The sequence below is a fragment of the Tetranychus urticae genome, chromosome 3 (genome assembly GCF_039701765.1).
Source record: "Tetranychus urticae isolate SD_2017Ah chromosome 3, NJAU_TeUrti_SD_1.0, whole genome shotgun sequence".
NCBI lineage: Eukaryota > Metazoa > Arthropoda > Arachnida > Trombidiformes > Tetranychidae > Tetranychus > Tetranychus urticae.
This window is the reverse complement of record NC_142960.1, coordinates 7,626,667-7,650,826: the sequence shown is the minus strand read 5'-3', so window position 1 is coordinate 7,650,826 and position 24,160 is coordinate 7,626,667. Positions and strand designations below refer to the sequence as shown.

General features: G+C 31.9%; 5 protein-coding genes and 1 pseudogene across 8 annotated transcripts; 4 read left to right on the top strand and 2 right to left on the bottom strand.

The window, feature by feature from the left end:
• The first annotated feature begins 589 nt into the window (after positions 1–589).
• Positions 590–5,371, top strand: Cds (CDP-diacylglycerol synthase). Its single transcript, XM_015934702.3, has 7 exons — positions 590–766; positions 1,020–1,277; positions 1,579–1,755; positions 1,847–1,966; positions 2,054–2,293; positions 2,372–2,524; positions 4,094–5,371. The coding sequence occupies exons 1-7, from the start codon at positions 692–694 to the stop codon at positions 4,445–4,447; spliced, it is 1,377 nt and encodes a 458-aa protein (XP_015790188.1). The 5' UTR covers positions 590–691; the 3' UTR covers positions 4,448–5,371.
• Positions 5,372–5,515: 144 nt separating this feature from the next.
• LOC107367042 (DNA sliding clamp PCNA) lies at positions 5,516–7,239 on the bottom strand. The gene is made up of 4 exons (XM_015934703.2): positions 6,894–7,239; positions 6,546–6,711; positions 5,891–6,209; positions 5,516–5,807 (listed from the first exon to the last, which is right to left on the bottom strand). Exons 1-4 carry the CDS (start codon positions 7,112–7,114, stop codon positions 5,716–5,718), a joined length of 798 nt encoding a protein of 265 aa, XP_015790189.1. The 5' UTR covers positions 7,115–7,239; the 3' UTR covers positions 5,516–5,715.
• Positions 7,240–7,737: 498 nt separating this feature from the next.
• LOC107367041 (endonuclease III-like protein 1 pseudogene) lies at positions 7,738–9,047 on the top strand (annotated as a pseudogene). 3 transcript variants are annotated; one of them, XR_001569798.3, is made up of 2 exons: positions 7,738–7,822; positions 7,938–9,047. The product of XR_001569798.3 is annotated as an endonuclease III-like protein 1 pseudogene, transcript variant X1 (transcript). The 3 variants fall into 3 exon arrangements; XR_016199599.1 differs by having other exon boundaries at positions 7,894–9,047; XR_001569799.3 differs by having other exon boundaries at positions 7,882–9,047.
• A 697-nt stretch (positions 9,048–9,744) lies between these two features.
• Positions 9,745–10,957, top strand: LOC107366887 (uncharacterized). Its single transcript, XM_015934531.2, has one exon. The coding sequence runs from the start codon at positions 9,921–9,923 to the stop codon at positions 10,794–10,796; it is 876 nt and encodes a 291-aa protein (XP_015790017.2). The 5' UTR covers positions 9,745–9,920; the 3' UTR covers positions 10,797–10,957.
• A 3,454-nt stretch (positions 10,958–14,411) lies between these two features.
• Positions 14,412–20,176, bottom strand: LOC107367095 (uncharacterized). Its single transcript, XM_015934769.3, has 6 exons — positions 19,217–20,176; positions 18,869–19,121; positions 17,798–18,757; positions 17,044–17,237; positions 15,881–16,977; positions 14,412–15,776 (listed from the first exon to the last, which is right to left on the bottom strand). Exons 2-5 carry the CDS (start codon positions 18,995–18,997, stop codon positions 16,764–16,766), a joined length of 1,497 nt encoding a protein of 498 aa, XP_015790255.2. The 5' UTR covers positions 18,998–19,121; positions 19,217–20,176; the 3' UTR covers positions 14,412–15,776; positions 15,881–16,763.
• An 842-nt stretch (positions 20,177–21,018) lies between these two features.
• Positions 21,019–24,043, top strand: FucT6 (alpha-(1,6)-fucosyltransferase 8). Its single transcript, NM_001323147.1, has 7 exons — positions 21,019–21,565; positions 21,708–22,078; positions 22,798–23,142; positions 23,241–23,355; positions 23,441–23,619; positions 23,689–23,830; positions 23,904–24,043. Exons 1-7 carry the CDS (start codon positions 21,019–21,021, stop codon positions 24,041–24,043), a joined length of 1,839 nt encoding a protein of 612 aa, NP_001310076.1.
• Positions 24,044–24,160: the final 117 nt, after the last annotated feature.

Genomic DNA, 24,160 nt, shown 5'->3' with positions numbered 1-24,160 from the left:
ATGATTCAGCAATTACTGAATTAAATGCAGATAGATTTAAGTTTTGTTGCGCAATTTATGATTAAATGTTGAGAACTTGAGGGTTATTGATAGCTGAGTAGCTTAGTTGATCTATCGGCAAATTTAAGATAATAATCAGATTGATCAGAAAACAGTAATCATGCATTATTTAATGAGTTCAGCTAGATAATATGATCTTTACTTAAACAGTTTGGAAGTCGAAGTCCTAAAAGGTAAGAGTTATTAATTGAAAAAGTAAGGACAGTATTTAAAATGCCCAATGTTTGATTTGATAAATGTTATTCTTCTTTTGAGTCTTACTTACAGTTGGTAATCTTTTTGTTCCACAAACTGTTGAGTTGTTCAGGGTTTCTGAGACATGATAAATTAAGATAGATTAGTAAATAAACAGACCAAGCAATGAAATGCTGAATAAAAATGAAATAATAAGTGGAAAAAATAGTAGATCTCTGACTTACCAGATGGCGTTAAGTGATGGAAATACATTGTGTATTTCCTATGGCTTATTCAGCTTCTATGGTTAAACCATAATGGTTCTGTTGAGCATGTCAAAGCTTTACTTTTAAAAAAATTAATGAAAAGATAGTTTATTTTCTAATTGTTATTGTTTATCTTCAGCTGCCACTCTAAACTAATTGGGTCACAATTGGATCGCTGTTTATCTGTGACCATGTCCTCCGATCTTCGTCAGCGACTTGTCAAAGACCAGAGTGAAGAAGACGACGATGAAAAAATGATTGAAAAGGTAAGTTTAAATATTTTAGTTCCTTTCTCCTTACTCTTTTTTTCTTCTCCTTTATGTTTATCTTAACGACCAACTCAATGTTTAATTGCGAATTTCTAATGATTACTTTTTTAAGTTTTGGAAATTTGTATCTGAATTACTTTTTCTTCAATTTTAAAGCATAGTCTGTGAGGCTATACTAATCTTTAACTTTATATTCTGCTTTGCACTTTATTGTTGATCTTTCATTTCTTGTTTTTGTTTTCTTTCACAGAAGCATCTTGACAGGCAAAGCTCTCTCGATGGTGTTGACTCCGAGGAAGAAAAATTAGTGGAAGAATTGCTTAAAAAAGACAATTATCTCAAATCGCTGTCTCAACCACAAGAAAAAACTAACCCAATCATTGAAACCTGTTTAGCTTATTTCCCTTCAAAATGGCGAAACTACATTGTACGATCAATATTTACTTTTGTCATGGTTGCTGGATTTTGTTTTTTAATTTATGTTGGACCTCTGGCTCTCATCACAATTGTAAGGAACTATATTTGAATTTCTTCCTATCCTTATATGACTCATTAGTTGCTATTTCTAGCGTTTATTGGTATCACTGTGTAGATGATTAATTCTATCAACCTTTTTATCATTCATTAACACAAATGTGTACCCAAAAAGCTACCTAAAATTATCAGATCCGATGATTTTTATTTATCTTTACATCTAATTTATGATGTAAATCCTAGGCAATTTCAAGATATTTTGAATGTTTACTCTTTATCAAACAGCTATGATTTTATGACTGAGTGTTTTAAATTTTTCTTCCTTTCTCGAATAGACGCTGATTGTTCAAGTTAAATGCTTTCAAGAAATTATCTCTGTTGGATATGCTGTCTACCGTGTTCATGGATTACCTTGGTTCAGATCTCTCTCGTGGTATTTTCTTTTGACGTCCAATTATTTCCTCTTTGGACCCAGTTTTATTCATTATTTTGCAGTTCTCTTACAGCGACCTGTACGTTCTTCAAGACAATAATTGATAATGCATTTAAATTTCAGGAAGGATTTTGATTATTAACATGAATTTTTATCTTTTTCAATTTCAGAACTTTTTGGCTGTCCTAGTCACTTATCATAAATTTATCTCTTTTTGTTTGTACATTACTGGATTTGTTTGGTTTGTTTTGAGTCTTAAAAAACGTTATTATATGAGACAATTTTCATTGGTAAGCCATATTTACATTTTACTCTTTGTACCTGCTCTCGAATTGATTTTTGATTAATTTATTCTTTATATTAATCTTAATGTACAGTTTGCTTGGACTCATGTTACGCTGTTAATTGTGGTTACTCAATCATATTTCATCATTTCCAATATGTTTGAAGGATTGATCTGGTTTATTGTACCTGTTTCAATGATCATATGTAATGATGTAATGGCTTATTTATTTGGTTTCTTCTTCGGCCGAACACCTCTTATTAAACTTTCACCCAAAAAAACCTGGGAAGGTTTCATCGGTGGGGGAATAGCAACTGTTATTCTTGGTCTTCTGGTATGATTAATTATTTTGAATGAATATATTCCAAAGCTCAATCTCTAACAAAAATTATTTCTCTCTTTTTTCTTTTAGTTTTCTCATTTTATGTGCCAATTTGAATATTTCGTTTGCCCAATCAGATATTCTGAAGATCTTGAGAAGACCGTGATGACTTGTAACCCTTCTCCATTATTTCAGCTTCAAGAATACGATTTACCACGGAATTTCAGTTTTTTTCTCAAACTGGTAATGAAAGTCAACTCTTATATCTTTCTCTATCAAATGTTATCTTTCTTCATGCTAAGTTGCACTAAAAGTGATTCGCTGATTAACTTTCTTTTCATCCAGCGAATCAAATCAAAAGCTTATGTCACGAAAATTGAGAGATTCATTTTCAAATTATCATGACAAACTTTGGCATCTTAGTAGCAGGAAGTCAACTTAATGCTTGCGACTTTCTCTTTTTTACTATACTCATCTAGTTGATGCATCTGATTAGCTCATGACAGTTGTGTTACAATTAGTATCCCTATAGAAACAATAATCTCAAAGTCAAATGTGATGTATGAAACAGAAACCTTGAAATTGGATTTAAAGAAGCCACACTTTTAATGAAAAATGGATAGATTGAGTTGAAATTCTGAAGCTTTCTTTAATAATCTCTATCAAATGTTTTCAACAGCCAATTATTTTTTATGTGATTCCATCAACTCTCAAACTTTTGATATTTTCATTAAGTTCATTAGATATATCAAACTTGAGCCTGTGCACCATTGCATTGATAGAAAATGTCAACTTGCATTAACTGAAAGACTGTGATCAAGCTAATTACCAGGTTACAGTAATCGGTCTAATTATGTCGATATCACTTTTATTTTTACTGATCAAATTTGATTATTTTTTTCCATTTTCCTGTTTACATTTGCAGCTAATGATTGAAACCTTTTAATGTTCAATCAAATACTAAATAGTCTCCAGGTAAACGGAAAGTCTAAAAATAACAAAAATATGATATCAATATATCATTGTCACTGATTATCTGAGCAACAGAAACCTTCTCTTTTTACACGAGATTATTTCAATTTCTTGAGCTTCTTTTTACTGTTTATTTTTCCCTTTCTGTCTTTAAGTATCAACCTTAGATTGAATGACCAACAAACTCATTTCTGAGATTGCGTTAGTTGATATTGAAGGCTAAAGTTTAGTCACTACACGATCAAAGCGAATAAAATTGCTAATCTATTAGAAAAAATGAGAATCTTATTTTTATTTTTTCCTTCTTTTTCATTTCCCTTCATGATGAATGTTATTAGACTGGTTGCATAATTAATTCATGGTAATTATAGTTGAAAAGGAAATATTTCAATGTTACAAACACAGAAACCATTATACAGATGTGTATTACAGATATTTTAATATGGACTAGTTTTTGCTTGAATTGCACCCTTCCTGGTTAATCTAAAAATGGCTTTTATCTCTTTCCAAAGCTCAGCCATATAAACTCATAATTTAACAAGATTATCACACGATCACTTCAGTACAAATTAATTTCATTATACTTTTGACAATTATTCATTCACACAGAAACTATTTGAAGACTATTTTATACTGAATATTTGCCGATAAATAGCTGAATTCAGCTTCAGTTCTTGTCAACTTTTTACTTTATTTTATTTGTATTCAAAACAAATAAGACTTGAATCAGTTGAAAATGCCGAGTTTAAAATTCTTTCCAATATAAAATTCATGTTAATTTAACTATTCATTCATTCTAACCATTCAACTTATTCTATTTTCTGCTCTTTTCATTCACAGTTACATATTCCTCGAACAATCAAGCTTTACCCATTCGTTCTACATTCATTGGCCTTGTCTTTGTTCAGCTCAATTATCGGACCTTTTGGTGGTTTCTTTGCGAGTGGTTTCAAGCGAGCTTTCAAAATAAAAGATTTTGGTGATGTGATTCCAGGCCATGGAGGTATTATGGATCGATTTGATTGTCAATTCTTGATGGCCACTTTTGTCAATGTGTACATTTCTAGTTTCATTGCTGCGCCCAACTTGCAATCGGTCATCCAACAAGTCCACTCTCTTGAACCTGAACACCAGATCGAGCTTTATAATATACTGAAAGAATCATTAACCTCTCGCGGTTTCATTTTACAGTGATACTCTTCGATAATCTTCCTTGTTTCATTTGTCTATTGTTTATTTCGTTGATCTTTTCTGCTTCATCTACTTTTTTCATGCCCATTCTCCTTTATTTAATTCTCCCTGAAAAGTAACATAATAATTGCAAATATATCGAAGATAAAACTGTCATCATCGCCATAACCGAAATTGTCACCTCCACAATCGCCATCTTCATAGCCATCATCATAGTCTTTAATCTGGTGATGAAAGGAAAGATGTACAAAGATCATCGAAATCCATTATCTCCATCTCCTGCATTTAAAATTTACCCTCGTCCTCATTGTGAAAATGTTACAAGTAAAACAGGTCACTAAGTTGACTTAATATCAAGTCAAACGATGGAAGTATGGAAACTTATCAAGTCATTGGTATCGCCATTCTCATTGTCATCTTATTTCCGATCATCACTTTTTTCTGACGCTATTAGATAGATGAACTTGGTGATGAAGCCAAGTTTTTAAGGAACAAGCGTTTCAACATTCAAAAATAGTTGTCTATCTGCGATAAGTTCAAAGAATCTTTTTCTTTATTCATTTCTTTCTCCAGACACCCTTTGCTGGATTCGAAAATGTTAACACTGCAAAGAATACAAGTTGTGTCTTTTCCTTGCTTTTTTATTTGAATGGTCAACCTTATTTTTTGTACAAACTCGATTCTTTTTTTTTCAATTCGATTCCAGACACTCAAAACACAAATTACATCAGAATATTTAATTGTAAACACTGCGCTTAAACAAATTTGGACACCACATTATTCAAAATTGATGATAGGGTGGAACCTTCGAAATCGAAAGATTTAAATAACTTCTACCACAATTAAGGATTAGAAAACTGTTTTGACTTTCTCGAATAAATGACTGTTTCTAAGCCACAGTATTCTATAAAATACTCTGGTAACCGATTTCTTTTGAAGATTACAAATATTAATTTCAATTCATAATCGCCACTCGAAATGAACTAATTAATTTAGCGAAAAAAACATCAACTTCTGTATGAAATTCACGATCAGATTATTTGGAACAGCAGAAAAGGGATCAAGAAAATATACATTACCAAAGTTGCTTTTTATTCATAATTATTTTGGCAATTTGATCAACACATATCTGTTAAATGCTGGTGAGAAAAACTTGGTTAATCAATTTGTTTTTCTCAAGATAATAAAAAATATTGAATAGACTCTAGAAATTTGTCTGATTTCTTTTTGAGTTGCCTAGCGGTGCAATTGTTCTTTATCGGTAGCCATGATTATTCTTCTCCTTCCTCAATCTTTGGCGCCAAGTAGTATCTGATGTAACCAATCTCATCATCATCATCATCGTGAATAACGTATTCAACGACTAGAAAAAAAGGCGAGAAGATAAAGAAAGAATTATTAATGTCGTTCTTCCTGGCCGCGAAAAGAACAGATGTGTTCACTTACCTAGAGGAACATCTTTTGACAATGAAAGAGAAACTTGAGGAGAGAGAGCAGTTGCGCGGGCAAAATGATTGAGGTACTTTAGAGCGAATGAAAGAATGATGGGCTCTTCAATTTTGATTGTAACAGCCTCATCAGGTTTATCAGCAGATGCGGTTTGATTCAGCTTAACATTTCCAGAACCCAAATCTCCTGTAGTTGAGAATCTAACTCCATCTTTAGCTGCTGAAATAGTAACTGAGTCTCCAATTTGAGAGAGATCGCGGCAAATTCTTTGGAATTTATGAGAAGGTAAATTGATTTTTACGCTGTAATCAGTTTCCTGTGAAGATAAAATATCAAAGAGAATTAATAATTATGTTGGGCAATCATGTGAACGTTGGCCTATCAAATTTTCTTCATTAATAGCTAAGGAGGTGAATTACGCTAATATAAGGGAGACTAAAACACGTTGATCATATGAAGTTTTCGAGTTCGATCTTCAATCATCAACCATTTAGTTAGGTCAAAGGTTTACCTTAGATTCAGATTGAAAGAGAAATCAAGATCAATCTGTCACTAGTAAACCAAGCGGTAAAGACAAAGGGATACTAGCTAATAGCTTGGCGCCAAAAGAAACAAAGGGTTAAATCACTAGGACCCAACCTAACCTACTTACCGGGATACCAAGGTATTCAGAATCGAGGTTCATCAATTTTATTTCATATTCCCAGGTTTCCGTTTCACTTTTAGGTTCAAAAATAAGAGTAATTTTATCGGCATCATCTGGAGCTTTAATAGTGATAACATCATCATTACCAGCAGCTTTAACAATTTGAGCCAAACTACGAGAGAAGGTGGAACAAAGCATTTTAAATTAACTACTCAGTTTAACACATAAATAAATTAATGAACTGAATACTGATTTTATGAAGGATATAAACGAAGTTAAATCGAACAAAACATTAAGTATCAGAAAATTCTACGAAAAACAGGTGAGTAAAGGGAGACAATAGAAAATTCTTACCTAGCCAAATTCATTCCAAGGGTTAAATTTCGATCACATCTGTATTTATCAAAACCGTCAGCTTTTAATGAAACAGAGACTAAGGAGACATGAGAAGTGTCCATAGCTTGAAGAGACATTCCTGAGGTCGAACAATCCCATGATGCTTCAGAGACCAAATCTTTTATAGCCTCAAGAATTCTTTTAATAATAAAACCACGTACCATACGAGCTTCAAACATTTTGGTAAATTTATGTTTTATACAAAGTGTGGATTATTGACAAATAAAATTTTAAAAACAGGGGAAGTAGAGGTTAATACTGAGGTGATTAAGGTGAATTTAAGAGTGATCACTGATGAAGATGATGAGTAAAACTAGCTCAAATCGCGCCAAAGAAACAGCGTAAATAAAGTTATTGTCACAGCACAACTAAGTAGATGGCGTAAAGAAATATGAGCGGTAAAAACAAATGTAATTTCTTGCACAATTTTAAAATTTCACTTAATTGATCAAGTATTTCATACTTCTTGACAATTATAAATAGAAAATTTCACATGGGACAGACAATTTCTTGTTGAACTTCTTTTTGGCAAGGCTGAAGGATGATACCCCAGAATAAAGGTGAACTGTACAAGTGTAAGAAAATCGTTCGGATCTTATTGAAATCGTTTTTTTTGTATCTCTCGTATTCAATTCACGAATTTTATTAATTCTTTATCAATTTAATCAATCGTTGATAGGGTAATCATCAAATACTTCTGTTAAGAAATTAAAATGAAAGTTGAATGTTAATTAACTGAAAGTCCCTTACCCATGGAAACGGCTAAGCCATTATGGTTTTTCAACTTCACACAAACATCTTCTGCTATTTTGAACCAGATTATTCACCCGTTTCGTTATTCATTGTTTTTTTTGATAATTTTTAAATATTTATTGCAGAATTTGTTGGTAAGTAGAACCATATTCTAATGTTATCTTTTAATCACTGATATTTCAAATGTTTATAGTTTTTGAATCAGAATGCTTGACTAAATAATTGTCCACATTGTACTCCTGTCCACAGTTTTTCTGGTCAAAGCAATTGAAAAATGCCAAGGAAAAAGACTTCTCCTAAAAAAGAGCCCAAATCAGGTGATGAACCACGCGAAAAGAAAATTAAGGTTAGTCATGTTTCTGTTGAAGATGAAGATTTAACCGAAAGTAAAGAGAGCAGTTCAACACCAAAAAACTGGCCTGCGGCCTATGAAAATATGAAAGCCATGATGGAAGGTGTTGTTGCTCCCCTGGAATCTATGCCTTGGTATCAGGCAAGAGATCCGGAACAAACTAAACCAGAGGAACGATTTCGTATATTGGTTGCTTTGATGCTGTCCAGTCAAACAAAAGACGAGCAAACTCTCAAAGTTTGGAATAATCTGTGTAAAGAAGGACTTTCAATTGATTGGGTGCTCGAAAAAAGTAATTCAGAGCTTTCTGATATGATCAAATCAGTTAATTTTCGTAGCAAAAAAGCAACATATATTCAGAAAACTGCTACTATATTAAAAGAGAAGTATAATGGTGATACACCAGATAACCTCAAGGAATTGACCGCACTACCTGGTGTTGGTAATAAAATGGCTTTCCTATTTCTCCAAAGTTGCTATGGCAAATGTGACGGACTAGGCGTAGATGTACATCTCCAGAGACTTGCTAATCGACTAGGATGGGTTAAAAAGAATAGCAAAGACGCGGATAAAATTCGGATAGAGCTAGAATCATGGGTGCCCAAAGAAATGATATTTGAATTCAACCGTCTCATTCCTCGGTTTGGACAAATGAAATGTACTGCTAATAATCCTATCTGTGATGAATGTCTCAACAATAAAATTTGTCCATCTGCGGGTAAATGTTGAAACAAGCTAAAAGCCTTACTTTAATATACACTCTATTCAGTGTATCATCATGCTCTTCGATACTCTTCGTGATCTCCAATTTTGTGTAACCAAAGATTTCAATTCGCTTTTTTCTATTGATAAATATCTTTAAGCTTTCTGATCTCTATACTCCTATGATCGTCATTTTTCATTTGTAATTAAGTCAAACTTTTAATGTTATTGTGGCTGCTTATGGTGTGTTATTTGATCACTTTTTTGTTCATTAAACATTAAATAACCGATTTTCAACCTTGCAAGATTTGATTTGACAAAGGCATTGAATGTTTTTCAGATTAATTAAACCGGATTTCAAGATTGTATCTTATTTTCCTTTTCACTTCGAGAAACCTAAACTTTATGACTCTATTTTTCCAACCGATTAATAAAAAGCTCAATCTAAAAATTTCTATCAAAATAAACGTATTAAACTGCTTTATCAATTTGCATTCAAAATCTTATAACCGCCAATTGACGTAATTAAAATTCTAATGAATCTTCCCAATACTTTCGCACTGAGCTTTGGTTACCAAGTAAACACATAACTTTGAGTTTAATAACAATAACAGTGAGCCATTGTTTTAATTTCAACGTCGGAATTTGCGTAAATGTAATTGATTACAATGAAATACTGATTTAACCTGGTATAATAACACCTTGAATATTGTCTAATGTTACTTAACATGGAATGAAATGATACAAAAACAAAAAAGACAATTTCTGTATCAAACATAATTGGACCATCATATTATATGCTTATCATTGATCACTTTTTGTTATTTATTTCATTAGTTATCAGGGTTTGCAGAGTGAAGAGTCGAGTACATAAAATTTTAATAGAGAGTTTCATTAACAATAAAACAATTGATCACAAGTTCCCGAATTTCGATCTAGATTTTTCATAACTCCTCTTTAATTGTTAGCAAATTGGCAAGATTTATGCATTTATCTTAACACAAAGAAACATTTTTTGAGCTATAGATAATGATAATGAATTGATAATGAATTCCTGAAAAAACTCGTTCAAAAAGTAGATCAATCTTGATATTTTTCGTGACTCGTTTTCCATATAAAAAGGAAATCAATTTTAATAGCTTACATCAGTAGTTTGTCTTTGAAACTTCACTGAAACAATGTCCAAAACAATTTCAATCACCGTTTTCTTAACCTTATTGGCTGTTTCTTTTGGTGACCATGAAAGGCCTGGTAAATATTTGGAACACGATTCAACTGTAATCAATTGTGCTCGTTACAAGAGGGAAGCCAATCAACATTCATGTGTTCTAGCCCCTTACGCTGTTGAAGGTCCTTACTTTTTACCAGACGATTTGGAGCGATCAAATTTAGCTGAGGATAAGGTTGGTGTTTCCTTGGACTTGGCTATCAGGTTGGTCAATTCCAATGATTGTACTCCATTAACAAACATGTTTGTCCATGTCTGGCATGCCGATGCTTTAGGAGTTTACTCAGGAGTACCAGATCTTGCTGAGATGTTTGTAGAAAGAATGAGACAAGAAAATAAAACTTTACCACCTTTTTGGGGGCCTGAAGGAGCTTATGAAGGTAGAAGACCTGGTGGACCCGGTGGACCTGGAGGACCTGGAGGACCAGGAGATATGGAAATGCCTGGCCGACCAACTCCTGTGAACAATGAACGGTTCCTTAGAGGATATCAAGTTACAAATGAAGCTGGAGAAGTTAATTTCAAGACTATTATTCCTGGTTGGTATGCTGGTCGATCCCTTCACATCCATGTTGAGGTTTACTCCAAAAACACTACTGAACCAGGTGAAGTCAACTACATTGGTCAAATATTTTTCAAAGATGATTTACCAGCTGAACTTAAATTGATCGAACCCTATTCATTAAATCAAAACATTTTGGTTCTCAACCCACAAGATGGTATCTATAAATTTGCCCATGGTGAACAAACCAAGATTCAATTGGAAAATCGAGAAACAGGATACTTTGGTTCAATGACTTTTGGTATTAACCCAAATGCTCATTAATCGACTCATCATATCATCAATAATCATAATCCTTTTGCTTTATAACTCCCAAGTCTAAACCCATCCAGCCTCAGTACTAAAAAATCCGAGTAACCATTTTGTAATCCATTTAGAAATACACATTTTTTTGGAAATTACATTATAAGTTTATAGTTGAAAAAGTTCTGTAAATGTACAAAAATGAATTAGAACTCAATCGGAAAGAAGTTTTAATAAATATATTTTCAAAAAAAACATAAAATAAATTATTTACCAACGAATTGAAAACAGCTTTACAGTTTGGAAATAGCATTACGGTATTTCAATCGTCAAATGTATCATACTTGCATCTTAATAAGTCATTAATAATAGCCACAACATCTTATTGTAAGATCTTATGAAAAGTTGTTACTGTTAGAAAGACACAATTAACACAACTATCACATTTAAGAACAAATTGACACAAATGGGCGAAATTTGATTTCTTTCACATTTAGACTCTGTTAGTTTACGAGGAAATAAGAACTGAAGCAATTCGCAGGATTTAAAGATTTCTCTGATCCACAGTTTTCGAGTAAATCGAGTTCAGAGTTGCAACTTCGATCGCTTTTTATTCAGCTGTGGAAACAGATTTTTTCATGTAAATTACTTTACTAGTGTTACTTTTGATAGTAAACCAGGCAATGTATTCATTTTGAGAAATAGAATCTTTCGTTTTCAGTAAAACATATAAGTTCGATTTTTAGTTGAACAGATCGCTCTCGGTGACCGTAAGACTTAATGAGCTGAAACTTATTATGTGTTCATAAGAATTGTTTGTTCATATCATGGATTGAACACTTTTTTCAATTTATCAATAGTTCTCTCGATTTTGGACATTTGTCTTAAAACTTTGAGGCTCAATATTTCGAGAAAGGCATCACTTACGATCATCTTTCTTTCACCCATTTAATCCTTTCCTAATTAATAAGCCAATTGCAGTTAATAACTCTCCATTATTGCATTCGGGTCATAATTATTGGGCTATAGATGCACGAGAAACAACTTATTTAACAAAACAAACTCATATAAACCCATATCTTGCTAAATAAAGCAATTTTCTGGTTAAGTTTGTAAATGAAATCCAAAGAGTGCTGTCAAAGGCTCGAACATTTAAGTTAAGGGTTGGTACTTAGTGGACTTTATTGGGACATTAAAACTGAGTCGATTGGTGCTATTAAATAATTCATCTGATAAATAGTTTTCGAGAAAATCGAAGTCAAAGTTGAAACTTCGGTCGCTTTTTGCTCAGCCATGGAAGCATATTTTTTCATGAAACTTAGTTTGAGTATGTAACTTTTGATAGCTAACCAGAAAATTGACTTATTTTGAAAAAAAACATTTTATTTTGCCTTTAAAACCGATTAGTTCGATTTTTAGTTAAAGTCACCTCATTATATGATCGTAAAAGTTAGCGAGTTGAAACTTATTATCGGTCAGTAAAAATTGTTTGTTCATATCATGGATTGCATACTTTTTTCAATTTATCAATAGTTCTCTCGATTTTGCCGATTGGCCTTAAAACTTTGAACCTGAATATTTCGAGAATGGAGTAAGGTACAATCACCAATCTTTCACCAAACATTAGATTTTATCATTACCTATAACTGAATACCTAAGAAAACTGAGCTATGCAATGAGAAATTCATTTAATGATGAATATACACATAAGATTTGTGTCTGAATAATCATTTAGCTTTATAAATCAAGCTCAAAATTACTTATGCTATGATTTTTTTTGAAGGATCTCGAAGGATTATAAGTTTCTCAATATTATTGTCCATGCTAAAACCTGGTGTTTGATTGAAGATTGGTGATTGTACCTTACTCCATTCTCGAAATATTCAGGTTCAAAGTTTTAAGGCCAATGGCCAAAATCGAGAGAACTATTGATAAATTGAAAAAAGTATGCAATCCATGATATGAACAAACAATTTTTACTGACCGATAATAAGTTTCAACTCGCTAACTTTTACGATCATATAATGAGGTGACTTTAACTAAAAATCGAACTAATCGGTTTTAAAGGCAAAATAAAATGTTTTTTTTTCAAAATAAGTCAATTTTCTGGTTAGCTATCAAAAGTTACATACTCAAACTAAGTTTCATGAAAAAATATGCTTCCATGGCTGAGCAAAAAGCGACCGAAGTTTCAACTTTGACTTCGATTTTCTCGAAAACTATTTATCAGATGAATTATTTAATAGCACCAATCGACTCAGTTTTAATGTCCCAATAAAGTCCACTAAGTACCAACCCTTAACTTAAATGTTCGAGCCTTTGACAGCACTCTTTGGATTTCATTTACAAACTTAACCAGAAAATTGCTTTATTTAGCAAGATATGGGTTTATATGAGTTTGTTTTGTTAAATAAGTTGTTTCTCGTGGTTTTACAAGTCAAAAAACAAGACCAAATCTCGGTTATAGAATGTTATTGAATTGGATTGCATTATTAGTTAGTTAAGGATTGAATGGGTGTAAGAATGATTATTGTAAGTGATGCCATTCTCGAAATATCGAGCCTCAAAGTTTAAAGATCAATTTCCAAAATCAAGAGAACTATTGATGGTTTGAAGAAACCACACAGTCCATGGTTTGTACAAACATTTCGCATGAACGCATAACAAGTTTCAGCTCATTAAGTCTTACGGTCACTGAAAGCGATCTGTTCAACTAAAAATCGAACTTATATGTTTTACAGAAAAAGAAAGATTCTATTTCTCAAAATGAATACATTGCCTGGTTTACTATCAAAAGTAACACTAGTAAAGTAATTTACATGAAAAAATCTGTTTCCACAGCTGAATAAAAAGCGATCGAAGTTGCAACTCTGAACTCGATTTACTCGAAAACTGTGGATCAGAGAAATCTTTAAATCGCGCGAATTGCTTCAGTTCTTATTTCCTCGTAAACTAACAGAGTCTAAATTTGAAAGAAATTGATTTTCACTCGTTTTTGCCCATTTGTGTCAATTTGTTCTTAATCGTGATAGTTGTGTTAATTCTGTCTTTCTAATATTAATATTACCAATTCACATAAAGTTTTTGTGAAATTGGTGAGATCTGAGATGATCACATCTAATTGTAAAAAAATAGGTTCACTTGAATTTGATAAACTCACTAATGTGGTATTTTGATACCAATAAATAATGATGCGACGATAGCTTTCTGAATTATCAACCTTTGACCATAGCAATTTTATTAATAAAACCTGATATTTCTGAATGTATCGATCGTTAGATAATTTATGAAAACAATTGTCTTTGGAAAGAGGATGTCTTTTGATCTGAACAGATTTTCGATCGTTCTACTCTTGCAACTGAAAATCAAGGTCTTTTGAAGGTAACGAGCAGAAATAATCAAATCTATTGAAAAGCAGATATTTTAATAATCAGAACTGTTGTATTATTTTGAATTGAATTGTTGGTCATTTGTCATAATTTGAAGGAATCACTTGTTTCAATTTTAAGTTTTCTGCTTAATGTGAAATCCAATTATTAAATGACAAAAATTATGTAACTTATATCATCTATTGGATATTAATAAAAATAATTCATCAATATTTTTGGTTAGCCAATAAATTATTGATTAGACACATTTATATGTAATTAACTTTTATTAATGATAATATGATCATCCAATTTTCAAAATGAAAAATAGTATAATTTTCTAGGGAAATAACAAAAACAATCCAACTTTCAACTGGAAAGTAATCGAAAACATTAAAATTGATTTGTTATTTTTTCGTCCATTAATTAGTACAGTTTAATTAAAATTGTTATCAACCCTTGATAACATTAAAACGAGGCAACTTAGCAAAAAATATCTCAATTGATTGAAATGAGTCTATTATACAATGTTTCCTTGAGTTGGCTTTTTAAAAGGAAATCGGTCAATCTTTTCTCGTGATTATTTGAAATCGTTTTTATCCAGTTTTCAACCAAGTGACATGACTTTGACACCGCTGAGCTTGAAATTTGAATATTCAATGTGTTACCAGTCAATCAGCTCGTAATTTTACCAGAAAATAGGTGAAACCAAAGGACTTTCAAATGAAGTTTGTAGTTAAAAATAAAAAGATGCGAATTATTTTGGCAAAATTTTCCTTCGTAAACTTGATTTGCACAATTGGTTGTTTCCTGCAAATTTATGACATAACCAGAAGATTTTTACAATTTAAAGTGCGAAGTGATGTTTCTTACAAATATTCAAATGTAATTGAATTACCTGCCATTGACTTAATGATACCGTTGGCCACAGCTATTAATTTTACTAAAATTTTCAATCTCAAAACAGAGAATATGATTTCAATATGTAAATCAATGGTGCAGAGTAACAGTGAAAATTTCACTCTTAAACAAATTATTGAAAGTTGTGAAAACGATTTCAAGAATGGTCCCATCATGTCGTCTTTTGCTTTGTGCTCCTTCATTACAATTGAAGATATGGAAAAGTCAGCAGATGATCCAAGAGATAATATTTTAGCGATTATCTGGGGTCAAAGCAGTCAAGACATTCTAAAGGAAAGCTGCCAGCTTTCAAGATATTTCAGTGGATATGCCATCTATGTTCGTATTTCATGTTTGCAAAACTCCAAACCGTTTAACATGAGTATGGATACGGCTACGATGAGTATGAAAATTTTTGGTGCTTTACACAACACTTTACGATCCTATTATGGTTTACGATTTGCTGATCCTAGTAGTTTGCCTGAACCAGATTTTACTAGTTACTTTATTATTGATCACAAACTTGGAGAGTTTCCTGTTGCAGCAGCTAGTTACACCAAAACCATAACAAAATCCTTGAGGAACCCTTATGAAACCGAGTGCCAATATTATGATAAAGTGAAATCCATGTTTGAATGTTTACTCAATTCATCGCTTAAACAGAAAAATCCTTTTCTGGTTCCAACTATGGTTTATGAATGGGGAAAGTATCCTTCAAATTTGGGATTTAAACCTACAACAGATTTAGACGGAAATTATAACGATGAAATACCAGATGAAATTTTAAAACATTGCACCCAAAAATTTTACGCAAATGAGTGTGAAAAAGTTGCTTACAGAGTTGAGGGTAAAATTTATCCTGGAAAAACGAAAAATGTTTTTGGAATCATCTTATTAGAGCCTCCACGTACTCCAACCATGTATTTGAAAGCTTATCCAAAACTTCAATGGAGCGAATACCTAATTTTTGTTGGTAGCATACTTGGAATCTGGTTTGGCTTCTCTGTGTCTGATCAGCTTATCAAAAGCATTCAATACATTAAAAGTAGATCGAAAAAGATGAAACAGGAATCAAAATTTCAAAATGAAATCGAAACAGTATTACTAAGCAATACGATACAGTATTGGAATCAGCTAGCAAATCAAAAGGGGAAACAAAAAAATGACAAAATACTTTGGGCTTCATCGAAATACAAAAGAGACCATCTTCGATCACGATATTGAAGGCTCAGTACATTGAAGCTTTCAATAGATTTCCCTGGTTAGATTATTTCTCATCCAAAAAATTGAAAGAAACAAGAAAGGATTTTTTACAGAAACTATCATCAGTTCACCTAACCAAAGTATCTTATAATAGTGGATTTAATCACTTTGAGATTATCAACTCTTATTGATTATCGGACAAAAAGCAATTAGCAGGAAAGCAAGTATGTTAGAAATTTTCTCTGATATTCAGATATTAATAATAGATGAAATTTCAACATATCCTGCATTTTGTTTTACAAATGATTCTAACTCTGCTTTTTTCATGTCTATTAGTTTTATCAGAACTAAATCTCATTCTATTAGCCCAACTATACACTCAGATGCACCAATTGTCGCTCAAGTACACGTTCCAATTTATGTCCATAACCACCTCATACACTGTATCTACACACGCTGAATCTTTAAATTGACCAATTTTGTTTGAATTTGTTTCATTCTTTCACCACTTGTGTGGTTAGTACAAATCCAGGATTTCGCTCATTAGAGGACCAACAGATTCACTGTGGTTATCGGCTAATTCTTGAATCAACTCTCTGCCATTGAAATTTTCTTGAAATTCTCCGAGTTTCATCATAAGATCATAAAAATCGGACCTGGCTTCGCAAGCATCGGGAGAAAAGGATTCCACAAAACGTTTAAACAGATAGATATAATAGCATTGATGAAACCTGGAAAGAAAAATAAAAATAATTTAAAGACCATTTTGTTTTGCAAAATAATACTTTACAACTTACCTTATATTGTCGATACAAGTTACGTTTTCAGTTTCAGCATTGAAAAGTATAATAGCGAGCATCAACATATTTGCCTTATTACATCTCCTCAAGTCTGGAGGCAAAAAATGTATAAAATTGATTAAAGCTTCATAAGCTGAATCTTGGAGTAGTCGAAGTGATCTTAAAGGCCAAGAAACTGGTGTTTTAGGCACCTAAATCGAAATAAAAAATCATTTTGTTAGTCTTTTTGTTAATACAGATAATACGACGTGGCAAATTAAGTATCAATTCAATCTATTATTATCAATCTAATATTATCACTACGAGTAAACAAACAAATTGATAAAAATTATATTAACCTAATCTATTGGTATAATACAAGGCTTTTCATTTCCTAAGCAGTAATATTTTCTACCAACGAAACCCAGATTTGGGTTTATACTTATATTTTTTCTTGCTTTTGAGCTTTTTTCAATTACATTAATTTTTAAATTGCATCGATAAAAGAATGCGACAATTCTTGTATCAATCTTTTTACTGATAATATGTTTCCAAGTTTCCAATATAAGCAAGTCTGGTTTATCACCCTTCATAAGAGCATTGATAAAAAGTATATAAACTGCATTGAAAATGAAAACAATAATGGGTAATATCTGACATAAATTATGCCGAAGAGGTTCTAGATTGAACTTAATCTGTCTGATATGCGATAATATGTTACGATAATAAAACAAGGACTAAGCTTAATTTTCCACACAGTACTTGAATTTACCTGAAATGTTTCCATATTTAAATCAACATGAGGTATAGTTTTCATTGCAAGGATACACACAAAATTTCTTTTTATCAGATACATTCTATCCTCAATTGGAAGCGATGAATATGAAGAAACAGTATTTAAAGCTGGAACCAAACGATTGAGACAATATTCACAAACTTTGAGAAACCCAGCAATATCAAGAGTAAGTGGAAGCTCACATTTGTAGATTGAACATATTGATAGTGCAAACTGCTGAAGTTCATCAATTTTTGCTGATTCGATAAAACTGAGGGCCATACAATTTGAAACGAGTTCAGACCGAATGTCAATTGGTGTATAATTTGCTCCAATAATAAGATGATGAATCTTCCACTGCCATGATTCATTTTCACATGATGGTTGGCTCAAAGCTCCCAAGACAACTTGTTTATCACAGCCTTGAATGAAACCCGTTGAAGTGAAATATTCTTGACGGACTTTGTGAAAATCACACGAATCTTCAGTGCAAGTCCGTTTTCCATTATTATCAGCAGAGTATTGTTCTAGAAATGAATTTTGACTCGTAAATTCATGGTTCGATGATGCATCAACTGGCTCGTCATTTTCACTTTCCAATAAATCTTGCAATGAACCAGTATCTAAAAGGTTGTAAAGAACCAAAGTAATGTTTGGACCATAACAATTTATACGATTATTTTTTCGAACAGGTAGACTTGGTAATTTGAAATCGAAGGTTTCGTTGGAAGAGGCAGCATAAGAAGCATGAGATGGAGTCACTAGAGGTTTTTCCGGTAAAATTTCATTGGCATCGTCTTCTTCCAGATTCTCAGATTTTACGACCTCACTATTTTCCATAGAGCTCCATAATTTTCTCATTCCAATTTTGAAACATTTATCCAATCTACACTTTCGACAATGGCGCCGAGTAATCTTATTTATATCACAATTATTTATAAAAGCACATTTAAACATCTAAGGGTTATAAAGCAGAGATGAAAGGAAAGATTAAAAGTGGCAAAACATTAGTATCTTGTGTATTTATAAAATGTAAATAAAAAAGTGAAATAAATTCTAAGTCCTTACCTGTCCTTTATCAGCATTACGACGAAAAAATGCCTTACATGGGGAACATAAATGGAAGCCAAAATATTTTCCACTTGAGTCATCAGAGCAAATTTGACAAAGCTCGTTTGTTTGAATTAATGATGACATTCTGAGGATAATTTGCTTTTAAAATTCACTTCAATCGACCAACAACATTATAGATTGAGTTGTCACAAGGGTTAAGCAAAAAATTCAGCCGATAGCTTTAAGTCTATCAGGATATTACCTGCGTCTGATATAATAAAAAAAAATTAAACCTCTTTCCATGTTTATTCTGGGTCTTTCCATTATTATTATAAAATACTCATTATCTAAATAAAGACTTACCTTATGTTGATTATCAGACGATAAATTAACAATTTATGAAATAATGAAAACAAAACAGAAACAAACGTTCACAGTAGAGGAAGCAGAAGATGAGACTCGCTTTTAAGAGGCTATTTTAACATTTCTTATTTAGACAACAAAGTTACAGTGACTCGGTGAACAAAAATTGTGTGACAATAAAAAAGATACACTTAAAGTCAACACCTTATAATTTTCAATCAAGTACAAGATAAGCAGCTAAAAAATACATTTTAGTCGAGCAAAAGTCAATTAATTAGATTCAATCTTTCGTTAGATAATTGCTAAGTATTCATACAATCATGCAACTGAAGATTGAAAGTCGCAAAATGTTCACTAGCTGTAATAATGTAAGAGAGATTAACTTGATTTTATTAAGCAAGCGTTGTTGTAAATGAACTTGAAGTCTTGTGATTCATGTTGTAACTTTTGTTCATAGTTTCCATCCAGAAGTGCATGATTATATCAAAGGCTTTTGATCAGAACCGCGCTGAAAATCGATAAGACAAATAGTCCTAAAAAAATGAAAAATAAACTGTTGCTTCATGGAATGTAAATAACGCCTATTCGTCCTATTACATTTTAAAGACGATTTATTAACTTATGGCTTTCATTTTCAATCCAAACATGTTGTACAAATTCAGGCATAATGATGATATAAATTTTCCAGATAAATCATCAAATGACTTTGAAAGGGTTGCTTGTAACCAAGAATAGTGTTGCTTTTTGCTGAGTTGTTGCTTAATGAAAAACCATTACTTTATTGATACCGTTTTATAAAAAAAAGAATCATTTTTATACTAATTTCTCAGCAAGAAGTTAAAACAATAGCTTTTGAGCATATGTTTTAATTGCGTCAACGAAGATTCAGGCAAATTGTCAATCAATCTAAGGTTACGAGTTGTAATTAAAGAAAAATAAGTCAATCAAAGAAATGAAACAATTTTATGTGCGTCAATGTTTGAAATTTGAAACTCTCACCTGGGAGGAAAGGGGATGATCTTATAATTAAAAATTGTATACAATGAGCCAGAAATACATTTATATATTTTAAGCAGCAATTACTTTTATTAGATTAATTATTTTAATCATAAAAACCTTTGATGGATCAATCAATTAGTTTGAGCTTGAATGAATGTTTTTTGAAGATGCAGCTGATTTTTTTAAATCATTATGAGGTCCCTAAGTTTGCTGTTCAATGTTTATGCAGTATAAATTACATTGTATACTGTATTTTCTTGAAATTATCAGTCAAGTCATCTGATAACTTGAATTAAATTCAGTGTCGACTTTGTGCATTTAAAATTACCTATTATTCTGTATTTATTATTAACGAGGCCAAAGTATCGAATTTTTGTGACACTCAACTTTATCTGTGATCATTATACATTTATTTTGTGTCTTATTTTGTAAGAAGCTGTTACTCGTCTTGATTTGATTACTTAATGTTTCTGTTTCCCTTTCTTTATGAGTCTTTCTTACCCTTATAATCAATGTGGTATTTATTATTCTTTTGGTTATCTTTGAGTAATTAAACGAATAATAAATTTTTATCAATAGCTTCTTTCAAGATTGATAAGATGATCTACCTATGATGTACAAACACAAGTATTGATCTTATGTGCTATGACAGGATAACGTAAACTAAATCGCCTGTTATACCCTTCCTATTTTATTATCCTTGCTGTTGAATAATATTCAGAATCAATTTCTTTTTGAATATTGATCAAACTGTAAAACATTATGCCATTATACCGGTAAAGTGACACTTATCATTATTCCTGATGGCACTTAATTTTGCTTATGCTGGTCGTGTTTTAGTTGGTGTTGTTCTGGTTTGGCTACTTCTCATTTTTTTCATCGGTGGACCTCTCCTTAAACGAACTGAAGGCGATTATAGTTTAATTAATAGTGAAAATGGTGAACTTATCCTTGCTCGTCTTTCCAGAGCTTCAAGTGAATTAGATTCTTTGAGAGCACAGAATGAAGAGCTTCGAAATCTTCTTCAAAATTACATTCCATTGGGTCTCCAGCTGAATAAAGCATCAGATCTCCTAAAAGACGGTGGCCTTCCTGGTGAGGCTAACCTACCTATTCCAGCATCTCCAGTTTCAGCCTTAGCACCATTGTCATCTTCACCGTCTTCATCTTCATCCTCAATCTCTTTAAATTTATTTGCATCCGTACCGAATCTCAAATATGAACAAGCCAGGAGACGTGTCTCCTATTCTTACAATGAACTTTGGTTTTTCTTAAATGATCATTTCAAACATAATGTATCTCTTCTCAAGTTTGTCAATGAACATCGTGCCAGTTTTATGTATGATTTAGGTAAGCTCGAAAGCCATGTTCCTTGCTCAATAGTTTTTATACTAGATATTGGTTGAAGAAATTTATAAGTATTGTTATGATACATCATATTTGCCTGCTTTTTTACCTATCAGATTTTAATTATCATTTTCTCTTTTTTCAGAATCTCTGTCAGATCGTGATTACGAATGGCGTAAAAATGAATTCAAAAAATTAACCGAATTGTTCACTAGTGTGGTTGATAAACTACAAAACCCACCAAACTGCGCTACTGCTAATAAGTTAGTTTGTCGTTTAAACAAGGGCTGTGGATTTGGATGTCAAATGCATCATGTCTCATATTGTATGGTTGTTGCTCTTGCTACAAAAAGAACTATGATTCTAGATTCAAATAATTGGCGCTATGCCCCAAATCCTAATGCTCATGGCTCTAGAGAACCGTCATGGAACTTGATATTTCAACCGCTGAGTAGAACATGTACAACAGCTGATGGTAAAACTCACAAACCTTGGTCTGAAGGTGTTACAGCTCAGGTTAGATTATGATTCTTGTATCACTTGCACCAATTGATTCATTTTATTAACTTTCTATACCAAACCATAAACTAATCTTTATATCTCAGTTCTGTGAAAAAAAACCTTAAAAAATACATCTGCACATGCAAATACTCAAATTTCTCTTCAGTGTACAGAAGTCTAACTCTGCATTTATTGCCATATCATTAGTAATGTTATACATGTCTACTTTGTTATCAAATTGGACTAGGAAATATTGATTAATGAGTTAGCTTTTCTCCTTCCATTGGTCGAAGAATAACTCTATTTTGCTTAAACTTAAACTTGACCACACAGTCTTCATCACATTGCATCATCATGAGGGTTTTTTTATTAGATCCAAGTTCAATGAATCACTATGATAAATAAAAGACTGGAGTGAAAATCAAGATACATTTCTCGCAAATGTCACTTTTGTCTTAGAACATGATTAATGTTCATTTGATTATCTATTCATCATTTCAAAATTGATTGTAGTTCCTTTAGAGCTTCATAAACTTCCTTTTTTGACTTTAAAATACCAAAATATTTTCCAAAAGTAATTGTTGCTTTCGAAGCTGTACTTCCGAAGTTGAACGGAATATTTTGAAATTGAAACTGGGGAAATACAAAATTGTGGTTGGCCTCCTTGAAATTTCCGTTTCTCTTTTGATTATTATTTATTATCTAATTATTTTTTATGTTTGTTCATTTATTAGGTCGTTGATCTTCCAATCATTGATTCTCTTCGACCGCGAATGGATTATCTACCCCGAGCAATTCCAGAGCAGATTTCAGAGAAGCTCATCACCTTGCATGGCTCACCAATTGTCTGGTTTATGGGTCAAATTCTTGGTTTCATTATGAGACCTTCTCAAGAGATGAAAAAGTTTCTTGAAAATGCGAAAAAAAGGTTTAAATTCAGAAGTCCCATAATCGGTATTCATGTCCGTCGAACAGATAAAGTTGGTACTGAAGCATCGTACCACTCCTTAACAGAATACATGAAATATGCTGAACAATATTTTCAAAATTTAGAGATTTATCAACAACGTTCTGGAAAGGTTTGTTTATTTTTATCACATAATTTATAATTTTATAATTTAAACAATGAAGTAATCAAAGGAGAAAAGGCTAAAATTTTCATTTTTTTATTTTCCAGAACGATAAAATAGAAAGATTAATATATTTAGCTACAGATGATACAAATATATGGCGCGAGGAAATTAAACCTTTTGAAGAGAAAGGATTTACTTTCATCGGAGATTCACAGATTGGTAAGTAGCATCTCTAACAATACTGAAGACTATTTTTATTCAACGGTTTCACTAATCATATTTTCTTTTATTTTACTACTTTTAGCCCAATCTGCTGGATTGACGTCTCGTTATTCTCTTGATTCTCTTCGCAATGTGATATTAGATATTTGGTTACTTAGTGAAAGTGATCATCTAGTTTGTACTTTTAGTTCTCAAGTTTGTCGATTAGCTTATGAATTGATGCAAACAAGAGGATTGGAAAATAATATTAATAATGAAAAGGTATATTTTTGTAAACATTATTATTCAAATTTAAGATTTATTTTTCATCTTTGTTTTTCTAATTCATAGTCACGCATCGATTGGTATGATGCATATAATTCACTTGATGATATTTATTATTTTGGTGGCCAAAACGCTCACAATCAAATTGCAATTTTAAATCATGACCCTGAACCAGGTCAAATTCCCATGAAGATAGGAGACACAATTGGTAATGAGCCATTATTATATGTTTTTTAAATGTTTTATTAATATTGTTTTTTTTGTTTATTTCATACACTCAGGCATCGCTGGTAACCATTGGAATGGTTGGTCAAAGGGATTAAATCGTGTTAACGGTAAAACTGGTCTTTATCCTGGTTTTAAAGCTGACGAAAAAATAGACATTGCCAAATTTGAAGCTTTTGACAATATCGATACATAACTATCCTTTGTGATTAACATTTATCGTATTAAATATTTTTCATTGCTTAATTTTGGATAAAACATTTATTCAATAATTTTCTTTATCGGGAAATCGACATAATTCATATAATCGGAA

Bases quoted from the DNA above. Each gene is read 5' to 3' on its own strand.
- Cds (XM_015934702.3), top strand. From the start codon at position 692: ATGTCCTCCGATCTTCGTCAGCGACTTGTCAAAGACCAGAGTGAAGAA. The intron at 767-1,019 runs GTAAGTTTAAAT...TTTCTTTCACAG, and splicing joins ATGAAAAAATGATTGAAAAG to AAGCATCTTGACAGGCAAAG. The intron at 1,967-2,053 runs GTAAGCCATATT...CTTAATGTACAG, and splicing joins ATATGAGACAATTTTCATTG to TTTGCTTGGACTCATGTTAC.
- LOC107367042 (XM_015934703.2), bottom strand. From the start codon at position 7,114: ATGTTTGAAGCTCGTATGGTACGTGGTTTTATTATTAAAAGAATTCTT. The intron at 6,712-6,893 runs GTAAGAATTTTC...CTTCTCTCGTAG, and splicing joins CTTGGAATGAATTTGGCTAG to TTTGGCTCAAATTGTTAAAG. The intron at 6,210-6,545 runs GTAAGTAGGTTA...TTATCTTCACAG, and splicing joins CTGAATACCTTGGTATCCCG to GAAACTGATTACAGCGTAAA.
- LOC107366887 (XM_015934531.2), top strand. From the start codon at position 9,921: ATGTCCAAAACAATTTCAATCACCGTTTTCTTAACCTTATTGGCTGTT.
- LOC107367095 (XM_015934769.3), bottom strand. From the start codon at position 18,997: ATGTCATCATTAATTCAAACAAACGAGCTTTGTCAAATTTGCTCTGAT. The intron at 18,758-18,868 runs GTAAGGACTTAG...TATAACCCTTAG, and splicing joins GTAATGCTGATAAAGGACAG to ATGTTTAAATGTGCTTTTAT. The intron at 17,238-17,797 runs GTAAATTCAAGT...ATTTCGATTTAG, and splicing joins TAAATATGGAAACATTTCAG to GTGCCTAAAACACCAGTTTC.
- FucT6 (NM_001323147.1), top strand. From the start codon at position 21,019: ATGGCACTTAATTTTGCTTATGCTGGTCGTGTTTTAGTTGGTGTTGTT. The intron at 23,143-23,240 runs GTTTGTTTATTT...TTTATTTTCCAG, and splicing joins ATCAACAACGTTCTGGAAAG to AACGATAAAATAGAAAGATT. The intron at 23,831-23,903 runs GTAATGAGCCAT...TCATACACTCAG, and splicing joins GAAGATAGGAGACACAATTG to GCATCGCTGGTAACCATTGG.